Consider the following 18027-nt stretch of genomic DNA (forward strand, 5'->3'; position numbering starts at 1 on the left):
TTGGAAGGTTATCTTGGTCACATCGATTGCGTCAAGGTTTCTGGTGTGACGACGGGACGCCGTGCTAGCAGCATCACCATGACATCATTTGGCGCCGACCCATTCTGTAAATCCCAAACCTACCTCTCCACCTCTCTGGTCAATTGCGATTGCAGCTGGCAGCCCCGACCGACACCGATAGGCACATGCAAATGGCTACCAGCACGGTGATTCTCTGGCTGCACTCAGTCTGTAAGTCCCAGTGAATTCTGGCAGATTTCCGAAACAATCGCGCATCGGAATTGCCGGGCTCGAGTAGTCGTACTGGACCAGCGTGCGACCGGTGTTGTCGTAGTCGGTGGCCCCGAAACTCACCAGCTAGTAGCGACCACTGAAGCGCCAAATTGGGTTCTGACGGGCGGGCGGTCGCCGACCCATTCGAACTGGGGCGCTTCATCACTGCCTGCCAGCCCCTTCGGTCATCAACACTGCGAATCAATCGTCAGGGGCTTGGCAATACAACTCATGAGGAGCAGAGACGAACTCTTTTCCCATTTAACTTTTCACTTGGGGATTCCCATTTCGTCCGAATCTGACTGCCCGAAAGATCAGTTAACATGTGTGCACCTTCGTCTCGTCTGAAGTCAGCCTCAAGATGAGAAAACCCCGAACTCAAAGTAGACCTCCCAACCGGAATGAATGCGTGAGAAGGCCATTATTTTGGTTAATTATTTTCAATTTCAAAATGCTCTTTTGTGATTATATATAAATACACTCGCCTGGTAGGTGTGCTGTTTTCCCACACAGCCGCGTCCCGGCCGTTCATCATCCCCGGTCCCGGTGCTTGGACCCTTTGCGTATCATGTGTGCCCGCGAGTTCTTGCGCGACATCTCGCGCGACACCTTGCGCGACATGGGCTGCGCCGAGATCTCCAGCTCGACCTTGCCCATCGAGCTGAGGGGGTCGACCTGCGCCGCCACGTACTCGTCCATGTAGTGCATATTCGTCGAGCTGCCGCCGTACTGGTTGGTGCCGTTGCCGCCGCTGCGCGTCCGGGCGAGGCTCGACTCGCTGGTGGCCCGGCTGTGCGGGCTCAGCCCGTTGGCCCCTACCACGACGGGGTTGCTGCCGAGGGCCGCGTTGACGCCGTTGCTGTTGCTGCGGGTGCGCTGCAGCTCGACGTCGTCGCCGTACTTGCCGCCGCAGCCGTCGAGGTCCTCGTCGACCGTCTCGAAGCGGTGGATGCGCTCGATCTTGATCTCGCGCGTCACGAAGACCTTGTCGAGGCGCGCCGTCAGCACCGGCCAGAAGACGGGGATCGAGGCGCAGATGGTGGCGAAGTTGACCTCGAGCGTCGCCAGCTCCACGCTGATGGGGCCGTACCACGTCGGGTCGAAGGTCGGGAACGTCGCCGCCCGGTGCTCCACCATGGACGCCACCCGCCAGATGGAGATGAAGTTGATGCTGCAGGTAGCCATTAGTCAGGGGTTCATCTGCCGGTCTGCACTCCAGAGAGAACTCACATGATACCCATGCAGAACAGCGCCGTCAGCCCGAGCTTGGACTTGAAGGGCGTGTCGCGCGAAAAGTAGACGGGGACGGGGATGGCGAGGACGACGAGGTCGAGCGTCATGTTGATGGCGGCGGACGAGGCGTACATGCCGTAGAAGACGGACGCGTTCAGGGAGCCGAAGCCGTAGCACTCGCCGGGCGTCGTGAGGGTCCAGTACTTCTCGACCGGGAAGCACGGCACGATGGCCATGAAGGTGTAGGCCGCGCCCCAGACCGCCGTGATGATCATGACGGTGATGGTGATGGCCCGCATCCGGCCCTCCTTGAAGATGCGCAGGTACTGGAACAGCAGCGCCAGCTTGACGAACGCCGTCGACATGCAGTACGTGCTGTTGGAGATGTAGAAGTACTGGATGTTCCTGTCAGTACTGTTGTATATCACTAGCAATTACCATGGGCCCCCTTATCGATGCCGGATGGGCCATGGTCGTCTCTCTCGTTCTCCTCGGTAAACTTACTCTAAGGTACGTCACCCTGTCCTCGTCGCTGATATTAAGGAAATGCTCTCCCATCCCATGTTCCGTTGCAAGGCATTCGCATACGGATCCCACCGTGCCAGAAAGCTATTGTCATCAACGTCAGCACACCGCTCGCTCTGCCTATTCATCCCAGCCACGTCACTAGAGGACCGTGGGAGGACAAAGGGGCGCTCCAACTAACCAGAACCAGCATCACGAAAAAGTCATCCCAGCCCGGCGAGTACATGATGAAGAACCGCGTGTACATCCGGAAACCGACGCATGCCCACGTGATTGTCTACCGCGAGGAGTCAGTACAATATTGGAAATAGTTGATACCCATTCAGAGAAGGCGAATGGTGAAGCAGGTAGGTGTGTCTCCGTACCAAAAAGGTCACAGCCAGTGCGATGATGGTTTCTGGGTAATTCGACACCGGTTTAGGCTCGCTCAGGTTGTCGTAGAAGCCGATCAGGCCGATCAGACTGTTCTTGTCCGCCATGGTGTCTGTGTGAGAGGGTTGGCCGAGTGTCGAACTCTTCCAAGATTAAAGATAAAAATTCCTCCTCTCCGAAAGAAATCCCCCGACCCTGTCGTCGTCGTCGTTCTCGGCGGCGCGCTCGCTCAGCGGGCGGGCGGGCGGCGGCGTAGTGTGGTTTTGGTCCGCGGCCTAGGCAAGTCGTTGGTCGGTCACGACACACTCAGAGGCTGCTGGGAGGCTGGTGCTCGTTGGTGCACATTGCTGATCGGTTGACGTCGAAAACTATTAAAAATTCGCGGATATTGTCGTCCAATAAATTTGAGGCGCGCGAAGGGGGGAGACGGGAGGGTAAAAAGAGTAATATATTCCCGCGACGATCGGGAAGTGTGAACTCTATTTCACTGGGAAGAGATCTCCGTTGGTGGTGATCGATCTTCGGTTTTCCCCCCTTCCCGTCCATTTTGAAGCGAACGGCTGCCGCCACGATCGAGTGCGCCTTGCATTGACCCCCGTTTGGCAGGGCACCCCCCGGCAGGCTTGCAGACCTGCTGTCGGGGGCTTTCCTACCAACTACCAACTACACCTGCCTATCACTACCGGTAGGACATAGGTTGTTTCAATGGCCCTGGGCTATGGGGCACGAGGAGCGGGACGGGCTCCTCCCATGGGGGCGTGTGCTCCCCTCGGCCAACCGGCGCCGAACCGGCGGCGTCCTTTGGGCAAATCAGCGAGGCGGGCACGGATCACCACGCTGCCCATGACTTGCATGGGCTCCGGCGCCTGGCGTCGCATCCAAAACGGGACACACCACTTGAGTCCGGCAGCGCGCTAAGCAAGGTGTGCAAGGGGGGGCACGCTGGCACGACAGGGCCATCCCGGCGAGCGCTGAGACCCCGTGCAATTACTCTGGGCAGTAGTACGCAACCGCCTACACCGAATTATTCCAGAAACGGCATTTTCCTCGCGCGCTATGCCCGCTGCCGAGCACTGTCAAAGAAACTGTTATATTAGATGGCACTTACCTACACCACCAAACAAGCGAGCGACGGGCTACTAACCGAAAACTACTCTAATAAACAGCTGCCCCCCCGCGGCGAGGGCTCGTCAATCTAAACTCACTTGTCCGCCTCGAGGCGCTAACTAACGTGCTGCGACGAGTGTCGTGCCAGTAATTGATGAGTAACCGGTCCTTGGCACTAGATGCCACTTCACCTGTCACCTTGGCACCACCTCTTTTGCCTTGCTCTGTTGAAAGTTGAAACAAACGGCCAGCGACCGCTAGGATGGATTCGTCGTTCGTATTTGCCGATCCTCCTCAATCAAGGCCGACGAAGAAGCAAGAATGTAACCGTGACAGCTGCTATAATTACCCGCCAAGCAGCTTGTGCGTAATGCGCTACGTGTATGGCGGGCTGGCGGGCTTACTTAGGCTTGAAGAAAGGTGAAAGGCCCTTGGGCGCTGACGGAATATGCCGTTCAGCTTTCCTCGAAAAATCAGGGTGAGAGGAAGGCTCCATTTCAACTGTCACCTACCGAACCACCAAAAGAGAGCAGACCCCCACCACAAAGTACGGAAGTTGGATTTAGAACCCCTCGCTATTACCACGCGGAACGAAGCCTGAGATACTGGCCTATGATTTAAAGAGAGTGGGTGGCCAAGAGGCAGAAAAATTCGCAAGGACCATGAAAAAGGAATGAGTGAGTGAGAGAAACAAAAGACCAGACTTCTGACCAGAGTAAGCAGACAAGGCGATGGGGAAAAAGCCGTTGCAGGTCTCCATATTCTCACCCCCCTGCAGCGAAACTCCGTTTGTGTGATTTGTCGGACGACTGCTAGCTGCAAACTAGCCCTTTTGCCAAGTTGGGACCCCTGTATTGATACTGGGTATTTCTCCACCGTGGTGGTTTTTTTCCCTCTCATTCTCGTCACTGAGAACTCGAAACTCGTGGGAACGCTCAATGATTAACAATGGAGACAGACCAAAAGGAAGAAGCCGTCGAGCCGTCGACCTCTGCCGAACGCTGAGAGTGTCACGTCAAAGACGACTAGGCCGGGCTGGAGAAACGCAAGTGGTCCCGCCTGCGGCCGGAGCCCGGTTGATCTAGGTTTGAGTCCTGGTCGGTTCAGGAGCCTGCGGCAATCTTGCAGGAGAGGAGCCTCGCTTCTCGGAGTGCGGCCGCTTCTGCTGTGCCAATATCTGCGGGGGATACCAATTTCATTTCTTCCTTCCTTCTTTCTTTTCTGTTACGTCCTCCAGTAACGTTGTATGTGCTAGGTAGTGCAAGAGACGGACCTGGTCCTACCATTCCGGACGCAAAGCTTATTATCGGCCCCCTGGCTCCCTCCTGTCGCTTGCAGGGCGATGCGAAGGTCGCATTGGATACCACGCGTGCGTCTGAGCTGCTAGTATCGGCAGGGGGGCGGCGGTGATATAAGGGTCAGGATCCTGCCTGACTACCGGCCATGGGCTGAGCACGCAGCATGGCCGCGTCTGGGGTGGCCTCTTCACTTCCCTTCAAACCATGTCCGTCATGCATGGCATGATCCCGGCACCAATTAACCTCCCTACGCGGCACGGCATAGAACGTCAGAACTCTCTCCAGAGCATGTGCCACAAACCACGTGCCTGGCACTCTTTGCAATGTAGGATTGCATCCATTGCCCGTGGCAGCATCAGATGAATCTGATGTCGATGACCGTAGACCACAAATGGCGTGGGGTCATTTTCTGCAACTCATGGCGCAGTACGACCCTACACCTGTACATATGGATGCGTCAATGCGGCTCGAGTCTCGGCGGAATCTGCCGTAATGAAGAATGGTGATCAGGCTCCCGGCTGCGGTATGCCATTGTCATGCCTACCAGCAATCAGCTGCAGGACCATAGTTTCCTGGGTAGCAGCCAATGCAAGGAACTGGATATGTAAGTAAGTAGTTAAACCAGAAGTTAAACCACGATACCGGGTCCTGCCTGTAATTACCTGGGACATCTACAATATCTCGATTGAAAGAACTGACCAACGATCAGCCATCTGCCTTTGGCAACTACCGCCTCACGTTGTTGATGAAGATCGTCCATATCCTCGATGTGCATCCTGGTGAATTGTACGTACGTAGGCATTGCGCAGCCCGATCTAACTCCGTATCTCCGCCCGCGCTCGATATGGGGGGGGCCTGAGTCGAGCTGAGCTCAAGCGCATGCAGATCCCTCTGTTTTTTCCACGGTTGCACCCACGGCAGTCGCGCGGCACAGCGAAATTCCCTAACCTGGGCGAGGCGATGTTACGCCGCAACGCAACCGCGACGCAGCCTGCAGCTTCGGCGAGTATCGCTGTTGCACCGGTGGCACAGGAATGAAACGGCATCGCGCGAATCCTCATAGATTAACGATCGCCAGCGTCTTTTTTTTGTTCTCTGATCGCAGAGATGAAAAAAGAACACTGTCGATCCGATGAAGCCATCCTACCTTTCTTTCCTCTCGTGCATCGTTAGCACGTTTGGAGAGGGATTCGACATGTGACCTGCAAATCAATCAGAATGAATGCCTGCAACCGTTAGGTGACGCAAGAGCCAAGACGCTCTACCTGGCTTTTGGCAGGCCCGACCATGCTCGTCCTTAAGCTTCTAATACGGACTACCTACAGGGGTTAATCATACTACCCTCAAAGTTAATTAAGGTGTTATTAACGAGTAATTTATATTATTTTTAAAATATATAATTATATATAAAGCTCGGATAAAATTTAAACTTTAAAAATTATATTATATTAATTAAATATATATATAAATTCTTAAAATTTTATACCGTTTTTATAATAATTAAATTTTATAATTTAAAATAAACTTTAAAATAAAAATAATATAAAATATTTTAATAAGAAAAATATTTTATATAAATAAAGTTTATATTTAATATATACTTTATTTAATATAAAATTTTATAATATAAATCCTAATAATAATATTATTATATATAAAATTATTTAAGATATTGTTTAATATTTAAATATTCTTTATATATTTTACTTTTTTAATATATTATTAATATTAAATATTTTATTAGAAATATTTAATAACGCTTTATTTAATATAATTTCGATATTAAGTAATATTTATATAAAATATAAATATTTTTTAAATTTTAAAAATAATAACTCGGATAAATTTTAAAGGTATATTTTAATTTTAGCTAAAAAAGATAATAAATAAATAAAGGATTTATATTAAAAATTACGTTAATATATAATATAATTTATATTTAAATATCGTATATATTTTATATATGTTAATAATATTAAAATATTATTAATTTATTAAAATTAATAAAATTTAAAATTATTCGATTTTATTACCGTTTATATATATATTTTTTATAAAAATATTATATATTATTAAATATAAATTAAATTTAAAAGAAATTTATATAAAAAAATAATATTTAAACTTAAAATATTATATTTAGAAATATAAAAATATTTATAAGAATATTAATTTATATATATATATTTTTATTTTATATATATTTTAATTATATTAAATTTTTTTAAAATTAATAATATTATATTTAATACGATATAATTTATAATATAACGTTAAAGTTTTTAAAATACGCCCTTTATTTTAAAATATATATTATATATAAATTAAATATATTTAAATTTTAAATTAATAATATAATATATTATTAAAATTATATTTATTTCGATATTAATTATTATAAATATTTTATATTAAATATATTTATAAATAATATAATATTTAATCGATTTCGATTTAATAAACTTTTATTATTATATTAAAATATTCGTTAATAAAGTAAAAATCGAACTTTAAATTAATAATTAAACGATTAAATTACGAGGTAAATCTTTACTTTTTTATATAAATTATAAATTAAAAATATATATAATTTTTATAATGTATTTTAAAAAGTTTATATTAAAAAGGTTTATTATTATTTTTTTAATAAGTATAAAAATATATATTTTAATAAATTATTTTAAACTTTTATATAAAATAATATATATATATATTATATATTTTATATTCGAATAATATATTAATATAATTTAAATTATATTTATTAATTATTTTTAAATTAATAAAATTTAAATTTATTATTAAATAATTTTTATTAAAAATAATATTAATCGTATTTTTATTAATTATTTTATATTATTATATTTAAACGGCTTTTTAATAAAAATTATATAATATATATATATTAAATATATAGAAATCGAATTTTAAAAATATTATAAATATAATTATTTATTAAAAAAAAGTTATATTAATATAAAATTATATAATTAATATATAAATATATTTATTTTATATATATATTTTATTAATAAATATATATATATTATTATATATAAATTATATTTATATATTTTTTTAATTTTAATTAAATTATTTATATCATTAAAAGTAAAATTTAATAAGTTTATATAATAATAGAATTTATTAAAGTTAATTTAAAGTATATATAAAGTTTATTTATATAATATTTATATTAATTATATATATAATTTAATTATAGTTTTTATAGTTTTATAAGTAATATTATATTAAATAAAGTATATTATATTTTAATATATATTATTTCGGGTTTAATTTAAAAAATTAATTAAATAAATTAATTCGTTAATAACGATTAATAATATACTTTAAAAGTATAAACTTTATTAAATATTAATATAAACTTTATTTAAATAATATTTAAATAAAAAATAAATAATTTATTTAAAAAATATATATATTTAAAAAGTATAATAAAATATAACGTTATATAATAATTTATATAATAAAATATTAAATAAATATATTTTTAAAATATATTTATATTTAAATAAATCTATTATTTAAAATAATTATTAAAAAAATTAACCTTTATTTTATAATTAAATACGACGATTATATATAAAGTAAATATATATATTATTTATATATAATATATATTAATTATCTTTTTAAAAATTATTATTTTTATATATATATTTATTAATTAAAATATTATTAAAATGTATTATTAATTATTTATATATATATTTTATTAATTTAAATATATTTTTAATTAAAAAATTAAATTTAAGTATTATACGAATTTAAATAATATTAAATCTATTATTTTTATAATCACTATCGATATATATAAAAAATAAATTTATAACTTTAAAAAATTCCTTTATAATATATTTTATCCTTCCCTATATATTTTATATATATTAAATATATATTAAATATAAATTTAATTCGAATATAATAAAAATATTTATTATATATTATTATATTTTATAAAATATATTTCTTATAAAATTTCCGAATTAAATATTTAAATTATTAAATCGGTAAATTATTAAATTTTATATTTAATATAAATTTAAAGTAAATATTAAATATATTAATTAAAAATATAATATCTTTTTATTTAAATATATTTATTTTTTATATATATATTATATATATTATATTATTTCTTTATTAATTTTTATTAAAAATTATTAAATAATTTTAATATAAATATCTTTTATAATTAATAAAAGGTTTAAATTAAGTATATTTAAAAATTAAACTTATTAATTATATTAATATTATAAAATATATAAATATTTTAAAGAGTAAATATTTTATAATTAATAATTTTATTAATAAATAATTAAGCTTTTTTATATCGATATATATATAAATTTAAATTATATTTATATTATATATAAATTATATTTATATTTATTTAATTTAAGCTTTAAATATTAATTTTTATACGTTATTATTATTATTATTTTTTTATATTATTTAAAATATCGTTTCGTTAATAAAATATATTAAATATAATAAAGTTTAAATAAATTATCTTTAAATAATATATATTATTTATATTATATTTATATATTATATATATTAATTAATTTAATTCGCGGCGATATAAAAAAAATTAATTATAAGTTTAAAAACCTTAATAAAATATATTATAATCCCGATAACTTTTAAATAATATTAAATATAAATATTATTTAAATTCCGGCTATAAATAATAACTATTATTTTTTAACCGGTTAAAATATATTTAAATATAAATTAAATTTAAATTTTATATATATTTTATAAAATAAAGGTTATTAAATTAAAAATATTAATAATTTTATTAATATTAAATAAAATAATATATATTTAAATATATTAAAGTTTAAATTAAATTTATATATTATATAAATTTTATCGTTTAAACTTTTTAATAACCCCTAGTTAATATATCGAGATTAAGAGTTTACCTTATTTAATTTAATCCGGTTAAAATTATATTATTAAAATTAATTATAAAATTATTTTTAATATAAGAATTTATCGCCGTATTTAAATTAAAATTAAATTTTATATATATATAATTTATAAATTATATATTTATTAAAAATAATAAAATAAAAAATAAAAATAATATATTTTAATTTAAATAATATAAATATAATATATAAATTTTAAATAAAATAATAAAAAGTTATAAAATTAAAAGAAATAATAATAGAAAAAAAAACGAAAAAAAAAAATTAAACGATTAAATAAAAAAAAGAAAAAATTATTATATACTTTAAAAAAATAAATATTATATATATATTATTTATATTATATTTTATTTTTAATAAAGTTTATAATAATTAAATAAATTTATAATTAATTAATTTATATATTATATATATATTATATATATTATACTCGATTAAAATTAATATAAAATATATATAAAATAATTATAATATTAAATCTTTTATATATTACGTTATAATTTCTTTTTTTTTTTTTTTAATAAAAATAAATATTTTATAAATTAATCCCTTATTTATATAATATATATATTTTATTTAAATATTATTTATACGTTATTTATATAATATTATAATAATTATATATTATACTTTTTTTTATATAAAAAAATATTTAATATAAATTATTTTATTATATAAATATTAATTATATTTTATTTAAATTAAATATTAATTAATATTAATTATTTATAAAATAATCGATTTTTTTATTTAAAATTTATATATTATTTATATTAATTTTATATTTAAATTAATTATTATATTTATACTTACCGCTCTTATTATTCTTAATTTTTTAATCCGAGGTATTATTTATAATAATTTTACCTTTAATATATATTTTATATATATATTATATAAATTTTATTTAAGTTTTATTAATATATATTAATTAATATTTTATATTAATTTATTTTAAATAAACCTTTTTTTTATATTTATAATTAATATATATTATTATTATATAAAATATAAATATTATATATATTAATTTTTTATAAATATTATTTTTATTAATATTATAATTTTTTATTTTAATATTTATATATAAATTATTTTTATATAAAATTTATATATTATTTATATAATATATATATTAATATTAAATTATATAATTATATAATCGAATCTACTTTTAGCTTTTTAATTTATTATAATCGAATTTTGTAAAATTTAAACTTTATATATATTATTTTTATTTAAATAATATTTAAACCTTATATTAATATATTAAATTTAATTATTATATTATTTTATATAATAATAAATAACCTTTTTTTATATATAAATATAATATATATTAATTTTAAAAATTATCCGTTTTATCGATTATAATAATATTTTATAATCCGAAATCGCCGTTATTAAATTATATATATACTTTTTATATAATATTTAAACGTTATTTATATTTTATTAATATTTTAATAATATTTTTCATTATTTTATTATTTTTAATAAATAATATAAAATTATTTTCGAAATCGAGTTTAAATATATATTTTATTTATATATAATTTATATATAATATATTAATATTTTTAATAACTTTTATTATATTATTTTAATAAATTTTATTAACGAATATAAAAATATTATATAAATATATATAAAGTTTAAATATTATATATATATTATTAATATTTTATAATCATATTAACTTTATTTTTTTAATTCGTTTTAATATTTATTTTTTATATATAAATATTTTTTTCGTTTTATTTATTTTATATATATATAATATTTAAACTTTATATATTTAATTATATAAATAATTAAATATACTATTAATAATATAATTTTTATATTTAATAAATAATTATAATATTTTTTATTTAATTATAAATAAATATAATAAATATAACGTTTATATAATATTTAAATAACGTTTAAACTATTTAATATTAATATTAATATTAATATTAATATTAATATCGATATTAATTTTTCACCCGCCTTAATATTATATCGATTTAATTAAATTATTATCACTATATAAATAACCTTTTTTTTATAAAAAATATATATATATTATTTATATTAATTCTAAATTTCGTTTAATTAAAATTTCCGAATTATTATAATTTAATTTAATTTATATAATATTAATTAATCTTTTTTTATTCTTTTTTATATATATATAAAATTTATATAATATTTATATATTACATTTTATTAATATAAATATCGATTTTTTTAATTATATATTTAATATAAATTTTATTATTTATAATAATAAAAATTTATTATTTAATAATATTATTATAAATATATTAAATTTAAATAATATATATATAATATCGTTATTATATCTTTTATTAAAAATTTTATTTATTAATTTATTAAATATAATATATATAAAATTTATATATTATATATTATAATTATATTAAAAGCTTTAATTTAACTTTTAATATATAATTAAGGTTATTATTATATCTTTATTAATAATTTTAATAATTTATAAATTATTAAACGTTAAATAAAATAAAATTATATTTTATTTATTTAATATTTATATTATATTTATATTTTATTAACGTTATTTAATTTTAATAAAAAATTAATTTTAATTTATCGATCCCGAAAATATATAATATAATATATTAATAATATATAAATTTTATTTATAATTTATTTATAAAAATATAAATTATTACTTATCGACTTTAACGATAATAATAAAAGCCCGATATCTTTTAAATATTATATATTTTTTATATATATTTTATATAAACTTTATATATATTAACTTTTATATAATTTAATTAATTAAAAAAATATTTATAAATATTAAAAATAATTATTATTATAAATATACTTATTATATATAAAATTTATATATTATATTAATATTATTATAATTTTTTATTTTATTAATAAAGTTATTACCTCGAATTAATTATAATTTATTATAAAATAAACGTATAATTTAAATTTAATTTAAATAATATAAATATTTTTTAATAAATTATATTTAATATATATAATAAATAGAATTTTATTTTTTATTTAAAAATATAAAATAAATTTATTTATTATTTAAATATTATATTTATTATAATTAATTATTATTAAAAATTATAATAATTCTTTATTAAAAGAATTTTTTTTACGAAAAGTAAAATTTTTTTTTATTCTTTATTTAAATTTAATTTAAATATTATTTATATTTAAACGTTTTTATATTTTTAAATTTATTTAATTCTTTTAAAAAATAAATTAATAAAAATATATTAATATATATTAATTTTATATAAATAATATACGTTATTTTAATAATATATAAATTTAATATATATAATATTATTAAAGATATATATATAATAATATAAAAATTTTAAAGGTAGTATAATTGACCTTTATAAGTGGTTCGTACTATATCGCCCTCGTGCTTTCCGGAACCCGGCGAGTGGACCTGGCCGACTTTCAGCCATGTGGGCGGAGAGTGGGCCGCACATAAAATTCAAGCCAATATCCTTAGAGATTGGGCTATAGCAGACCTCACATATAGGGGTCAAAATTATCTTCAACAGCGTTGCTGGTGGTCTGTTCGCGCGCCTCCTCGGTCCAAAAGTTCCGATCGAGCAAGGCCGACCCTTGAACGGGCACGCGGTAAGACTACATTACATACATACATACTGCCTGTGACCGGGGTATTTCTTTCTGAATGTGTGTCAAGCAATCTCGTGAGGTCGGATCAAAGATTATAGCACCGGAACGTTCCTCTGCAGGTACCCGTGCCACCTCGGCAACAATCTCCTGCGGGAGGACGTGCCTTCACTCTCATCCGAACTCATCGACGGCAGCACCTGCTGCAGCAGACCCTCGATGGCGCTCGCCCACCGCACCAGCTTCTCTTCCTCCCCCACGCCGTCTGCATGATGCCCAAACCGAAGGGCATACCGTCTGCGGCATGCACGCCCGCGGGGACGGGGATCGTCGCCATGGGATAGCCGGCCTGCGCCGCGATCAGGTAGGTCTGCCCGACGTCGGGCGGGACCAGGAGGCCCGAGAGCCGCTTTTGCTGCTGCTGCGTCGTACTTTTCGCTGGGCTTGGCGGCGTTAGTTGGGTCAGTGCGGCGTCGATGCCCGCCCGCGTCGACGACTGCGTGAAGTTCAGCGCCTGCCAGTACGTGCTGTGTCTCACCCCGCGCGTCGCCAGCGATGCCAGGAACAGGTTCTGGCCTAAATAAAACGCCGGGTTGCCCCCGGAGGACCACGGGCGGCCGCCCTCGCTGCCGTCGTTGTCGTAGTTGTACTGCACAATGTCCTCGAGCGATCGGATGGCATTATTGTCGAGCTCGGCGAGGTACGTCCGGATGTTGCTGTAGAAGTCGACCTTGACGACAGTGAACTCGCTCTCGTTGGGGAACCCACGCGCGCGCGCCCCTGTAGTCCCAGTCCCACCCGTCAGGGCTCGCGAGCCTCGCGTAGTCGGCGATCTCGGTGCCGTTGACGAGGGCAGCTGCCCGCCGACTCGATCAACGCGAGGACGGACTGCAGGATGCTCTGTTGCTCTTCATCTGCGTGGACCCAGAAGCTGTGCCAGGGTAGGCCGAAAGTGGTGCCCTTCAGCGAGTTGCTCTGGGCCAGATACTGAGCGTACCCGCCGCCTCCCTCCGGCGTCTTGCCTCTTTGGGCAAGTGCGTAGTTATCTCGAGCATCTTCTCCGTAGATGGCATCGAGAGCGCATACACAGCGTCGCGCACGGTCCGTCAAAACGTGCCCACAGAGTCCATGTGCTCGCTCTCGGGTATGACCCTGTCGCCCACATGCGTTAGCAAAACGATTCACATCGCTCCATAGGCTTGCAGAATGGTACTCGTACCCAGCTCGGGAGGTGAGCCCGACAGTCGGTTTGAAGCCGACAATGGCATTGCGCTCTGCGGGGTTGATGACTACACGCACAAAGACCGTCAGTCTCTGACTATACTGTTCAATTGTTCAGGTAAGCTGCTCTTTGTGAGTCATTTGTCTCTGTCGGGGAGTCTTGGTTTGAATCGAGAGAAAAAGAAAAAAAGAAAAAGAAAAAAGAAGACGATAAGAAAAGGAAAAGAAGAATGAAGAAAGAAAATGCATCCTCCACTCACCGCTGCCATCCGTCTCCGTCCCAAGTGACAACGCAACAGCATTGATAGCAACCCCAACAGCGCTCCCCGAGCTGCTCCAGCCCGGGTTCGCCGTGAGATTGTACGCGCTCCCGCCCCGGGCCCGATTAGCCCTCGGAGTAGTCGCTGCTGCGCATATCGGCCCACTCGGACGGCGTCGCGCAGCTGGCGGACCACGTGGGCGTCGCGCGGGACCCTGCTGCCCGCCGTCGTCTCCAACAGCTGGTCCCGGCTCGCGATGTTGTCCTTGGCGGTGAAGGGGATGCCGTGCAGCGGGCCCCGGACCCGGCCGGCGCGTCGTTCGGTGTCACTGGCCGCGGCGATGGCGAGGGCGTCGGGGTTGAATTGGAGTAGGGAGCTTTGGGTGGCGCAGGTCAGCCGGCGCTTCCATGCAGTAATAGTTGGAGACACAGTGGGGTTTGAAGGGGGGCGGGCATGTTGTTCACTTGGCATATTCCTGAGTCTGATACCTGCGTATCATGTAGCAACGCCACCAATTGCACCGATGTAATGGTTCCGTTTCCCATGGCGGCTTGCATCTGGTCAATGGTGGCCTCCTCGAGCTGGAAGCCGCCGCACGGTGGCATCGGGAAGAGCTGCGTGGAGTCTGCATGTTCCTGAAGCGGGAACAGCGGGACGTCGGATTCCAGCGATTGGTTACGTACTGAAGCTATCAGCATTGGCAACAGGTACAACGACATTGGATTAATCATTATGGAGACGCATGTGCAACTAGAGTGGCAAGTGGTTTCTTTGATGATGGTGCTACTAGCCGGCAGGTCACAATGGGAATCACAGGTCTTGTTTTATTACAGGTAAGTAAGCATATCACGCGTACATCTTGGCACCTCGCGTTACTCGATATCGCAAGTCTGTCATTGGTTGGTTCTACATGTGTACCTAATGTACGACATAGGTCTCGCTTATCTCACTCAATGTTACACCCTGGCGCTACTAGCGCGAAATCATCTCTCTGGGTCTGATCTCCTGCCACTCCAACATCCGTCCCCTTCCATATCGACGCTTCGGTGGCCATGTATCCATCCATGTATCAATCGCGCAGGTTCTCCGGCACGTAAGACTCCCAGTCCACGCCGCCGCCGTCGCGCATCCAGGCCGGCCTGTCCGATGCTCGGACCCATCGGTTCCGGTCGCGGTCGGAAAAGTCGGAGTCGTCCCCGAGCTGGGGCATCAGCTGCTCGCAGAAGTAGAACGCCTTAATCGTCGTGTGCTTGTACTCGTCGGCGAGGCGCCGGTACTCCTCAGTCGCGGCGCCGAGGTGTCGCAAGTCGGTCTGGTCGTGCCGGTTGGAGAGTCGGGCGAGCTTGAACATCTCCTGGGCGCATCCGCGGACCAGGGCGAGGACGCGATTGTACTTCTCGAATGCGTGCTCGCGGTAGTCCGGGTAGTGGCCGATCTTGGGCTGGATTCTCGGGGACCATTTGATCTGTGGTTGGTTTTCGGCAATGCGCCGGGCGGTTAGCATTTATTGTAAAGAAATGGGAGGTTTGGATGTGGCCCAGCGGCAGGCTGGAGAACAAAGATGATTAATGATGAAATGTCTTGCCTACCTTGTCAACAAGTCGCATAACCCCGACCGCCTCCTCCAGAGTCCTGCCGTCCCAGGTCACCTTGCCGGCCAGACCGTAGACGGCGTCCAACAACGTAGCGAATTGCCCGCCGGACGTCTGTCTTCTTTCCAAGAGAGGGCCCACATCCGCACCCGGCAGCGAGGCGCGGCGTTGCGACATGTCCCCGGCCCCGGAGAGCACGTCCGAGGCCCACACCAGCAAGCAAGCGATGGCTCGAGCAACGTCGTCATCGTCCTCCCACTTGACATTGCTGTTGGCGAGCGCGTCGCGGAGGCAGGTCGTGACCACGTCGGCAGAGCGGGCGTAGTGGGCCCGGAACTGAGCATCGGAGCCAATCTCGAGGAACCAGGCGAAGATCTTGTCCATATAGCTAGAATCCGAGAGGTCGTAAACGAGGGGCCAGAGAAGGCGGGTGATCATGACGACGAGGGGGCTGAAGAGGCATTGCTTGAGGTTGGCGATGTGGTCGAAGCCGAGGTAGGCCGCGAGAGTGCCCATGGTCTCGTGGACGTGGGGCTGCAGGATGACACGGACGTCGCCAGGCTCGGTGTGCCGGCCGGGGTCGAGATCGGGGTCGGGGCTGGGACTGGGTGATGAAGCCATCGTGTCAATTGGGCTTCGCGTTGGCTATGGGTTGGGATGAGATGGTTCAAGAAACAATGTAAAAACTGTGAGGTCACCAAATCTTTTTACCAAGCTTTCGTTGGGATGGATGCGTGGTAATGGAAGAAGAGAACTAGGGCAGGTTACTCGGTGCAGGCAGAATTTAAATGATAAGCCTGCTTAGTCGTGTATCTATCTCGTCGCCTCTATCTCGACGATGGTGACGGCGACGCCGACGGCAACAACACTTTGACTCGGCGACATGCCTCGGATGGAGGGAAAACGAGTCAAGTTCGGTACCCAGGGGTGGCACATAGCATCCCAACTGCTAATACCGAGTAGTCAGGGAGATTTAACCCCGTGGCAAACATGTTACCTTCATATAGGGGTTCGCGACTACTATAGCACAAGTCCGGGTGCAGCCGCTGTTGCTTGTTGGTATTATGCGCATTTCACTAGATAGTACAGTTTAAGAGGCTTTTTGGCAGTATCTGTTGAGCGAGGCACCTACGCCAGTCACCCCTGACCGACAGGTGCTCCGTAGCGAACCCTCTGTCATAATTTCCAAATTACATCCATACGATGTGCGTCTTTCATGTCTCTACGGGGACTTGAAAGGCACAGGTGTGTGTTAATTTGACGAAAGACGGAAAAAGAGATCAAGGCGTCTTATGGACTACAATGAATGTAACACTCCGTGAATCTGTCCGGGTGTTATGCAAAAATGAACAAAGGATACCACTGTCAAAGAAAAGCTGTGATTGGCGGCACAGCTCATTTATATCAATGGACCCGGGCGTTCAGACAAAGGGGCCGGGATCATATAAATCGGCCATGTTCCCAAATCGAGAACTTGTGTTGTAACTATATAGAACGATGCTCAATATCAATCCCAAATTACATACCTATAAGT

General features: G+C 36.9%; 4 protein-coding genes across 4 annotated transcripts; all 4 read right to left on the minus strand.

The window, feature by feature from the left end:
• Positions 1–804: 804 nt before the first annotated feature.
• Positions 805–2510, minus strand: PG985_010496 (uncharacterized protein; the record flags this gene model as incomplete). The annotated part of the gene is made up of 5 exons (XM_066830264.1): positions 805–1444; positions 1504–1901; positions 2011–2115; positions 2213–2308; positions 2397–2510. 5 exons carry the CDS (start codon positions 2508–2510, stop codon positions 805–807), a joined length of 1353 nt encoding a protein of 450 aa, XP_066680946.1.
• Positions 2511–13515: 11005 nt separating this feature from the next.
• On the minus strand, positions 13516–15620 carry PG985_010497 (Amidase; the record flags this gene model as incomplete). The annotated part of the gene is made up of 5 exons (XM_066830265.1): positions 13516–13685; positions 13715–14236; positions 14269–14692; positions 14902–15382; positions 15409–15620. The coding sequence occupies 5 exons, from the start codon at positions 15618–15620 to the stop codon at positions 13516–13518; spliced, it is 1809 nt and encodes a 602-aa protein (XP_066680947.1).
• A 350-nt stretch (positions 15621–15970) lies between these two features.
• PG985_010498 (uncharacterized protein) lies at positions 15971–16405 on the minus strand (the record flags this gene model as incomplete). The annotated part of the gene is made up of 1 exon (XM_066830266.1): positions 15971–16405. The coding sequence occupies one exon, from the start codon at positions 16403–16405 to the stop codon at positions 15971–15973; it is 435 nt and encodes a 144-aa protein (XP_066680948.1).
• A 61-nt stretch (positions 16406–16466) lies between these two features.
• On the minus strand, positions 16467–17114 carry PG985_010499 (uncharacterized protein; the record flags this gene model as incomplete). The annotated part of the gene is made up of 1 exon (XM_066830267.1): positions 16467–17114. The coding sequence occupies one exon, from the start codon at positions 17112–17114 to the stop codon at positions 16467–16469; it is 648 nt and encodes a 215-aa protein (XP_066680949.1).
• Between the last annotated feature and the right edge of the window lie 913 nt (positions 17115–18027).

This window comes from Apiospora marii, assembly GCF_038362585.1.
Source record: "Apiospora marii strain CBS 49790 chromosome Unknown utg000007l_segment0_segment0, whole genome shotgun sequence".
Lineage (NCBI taxonomy): Eukaryota > Fungi > Ascomycota > Sordariomycetes > Amphisphaeriales > Apiosporaceae > Apiospora > Apiospora marii.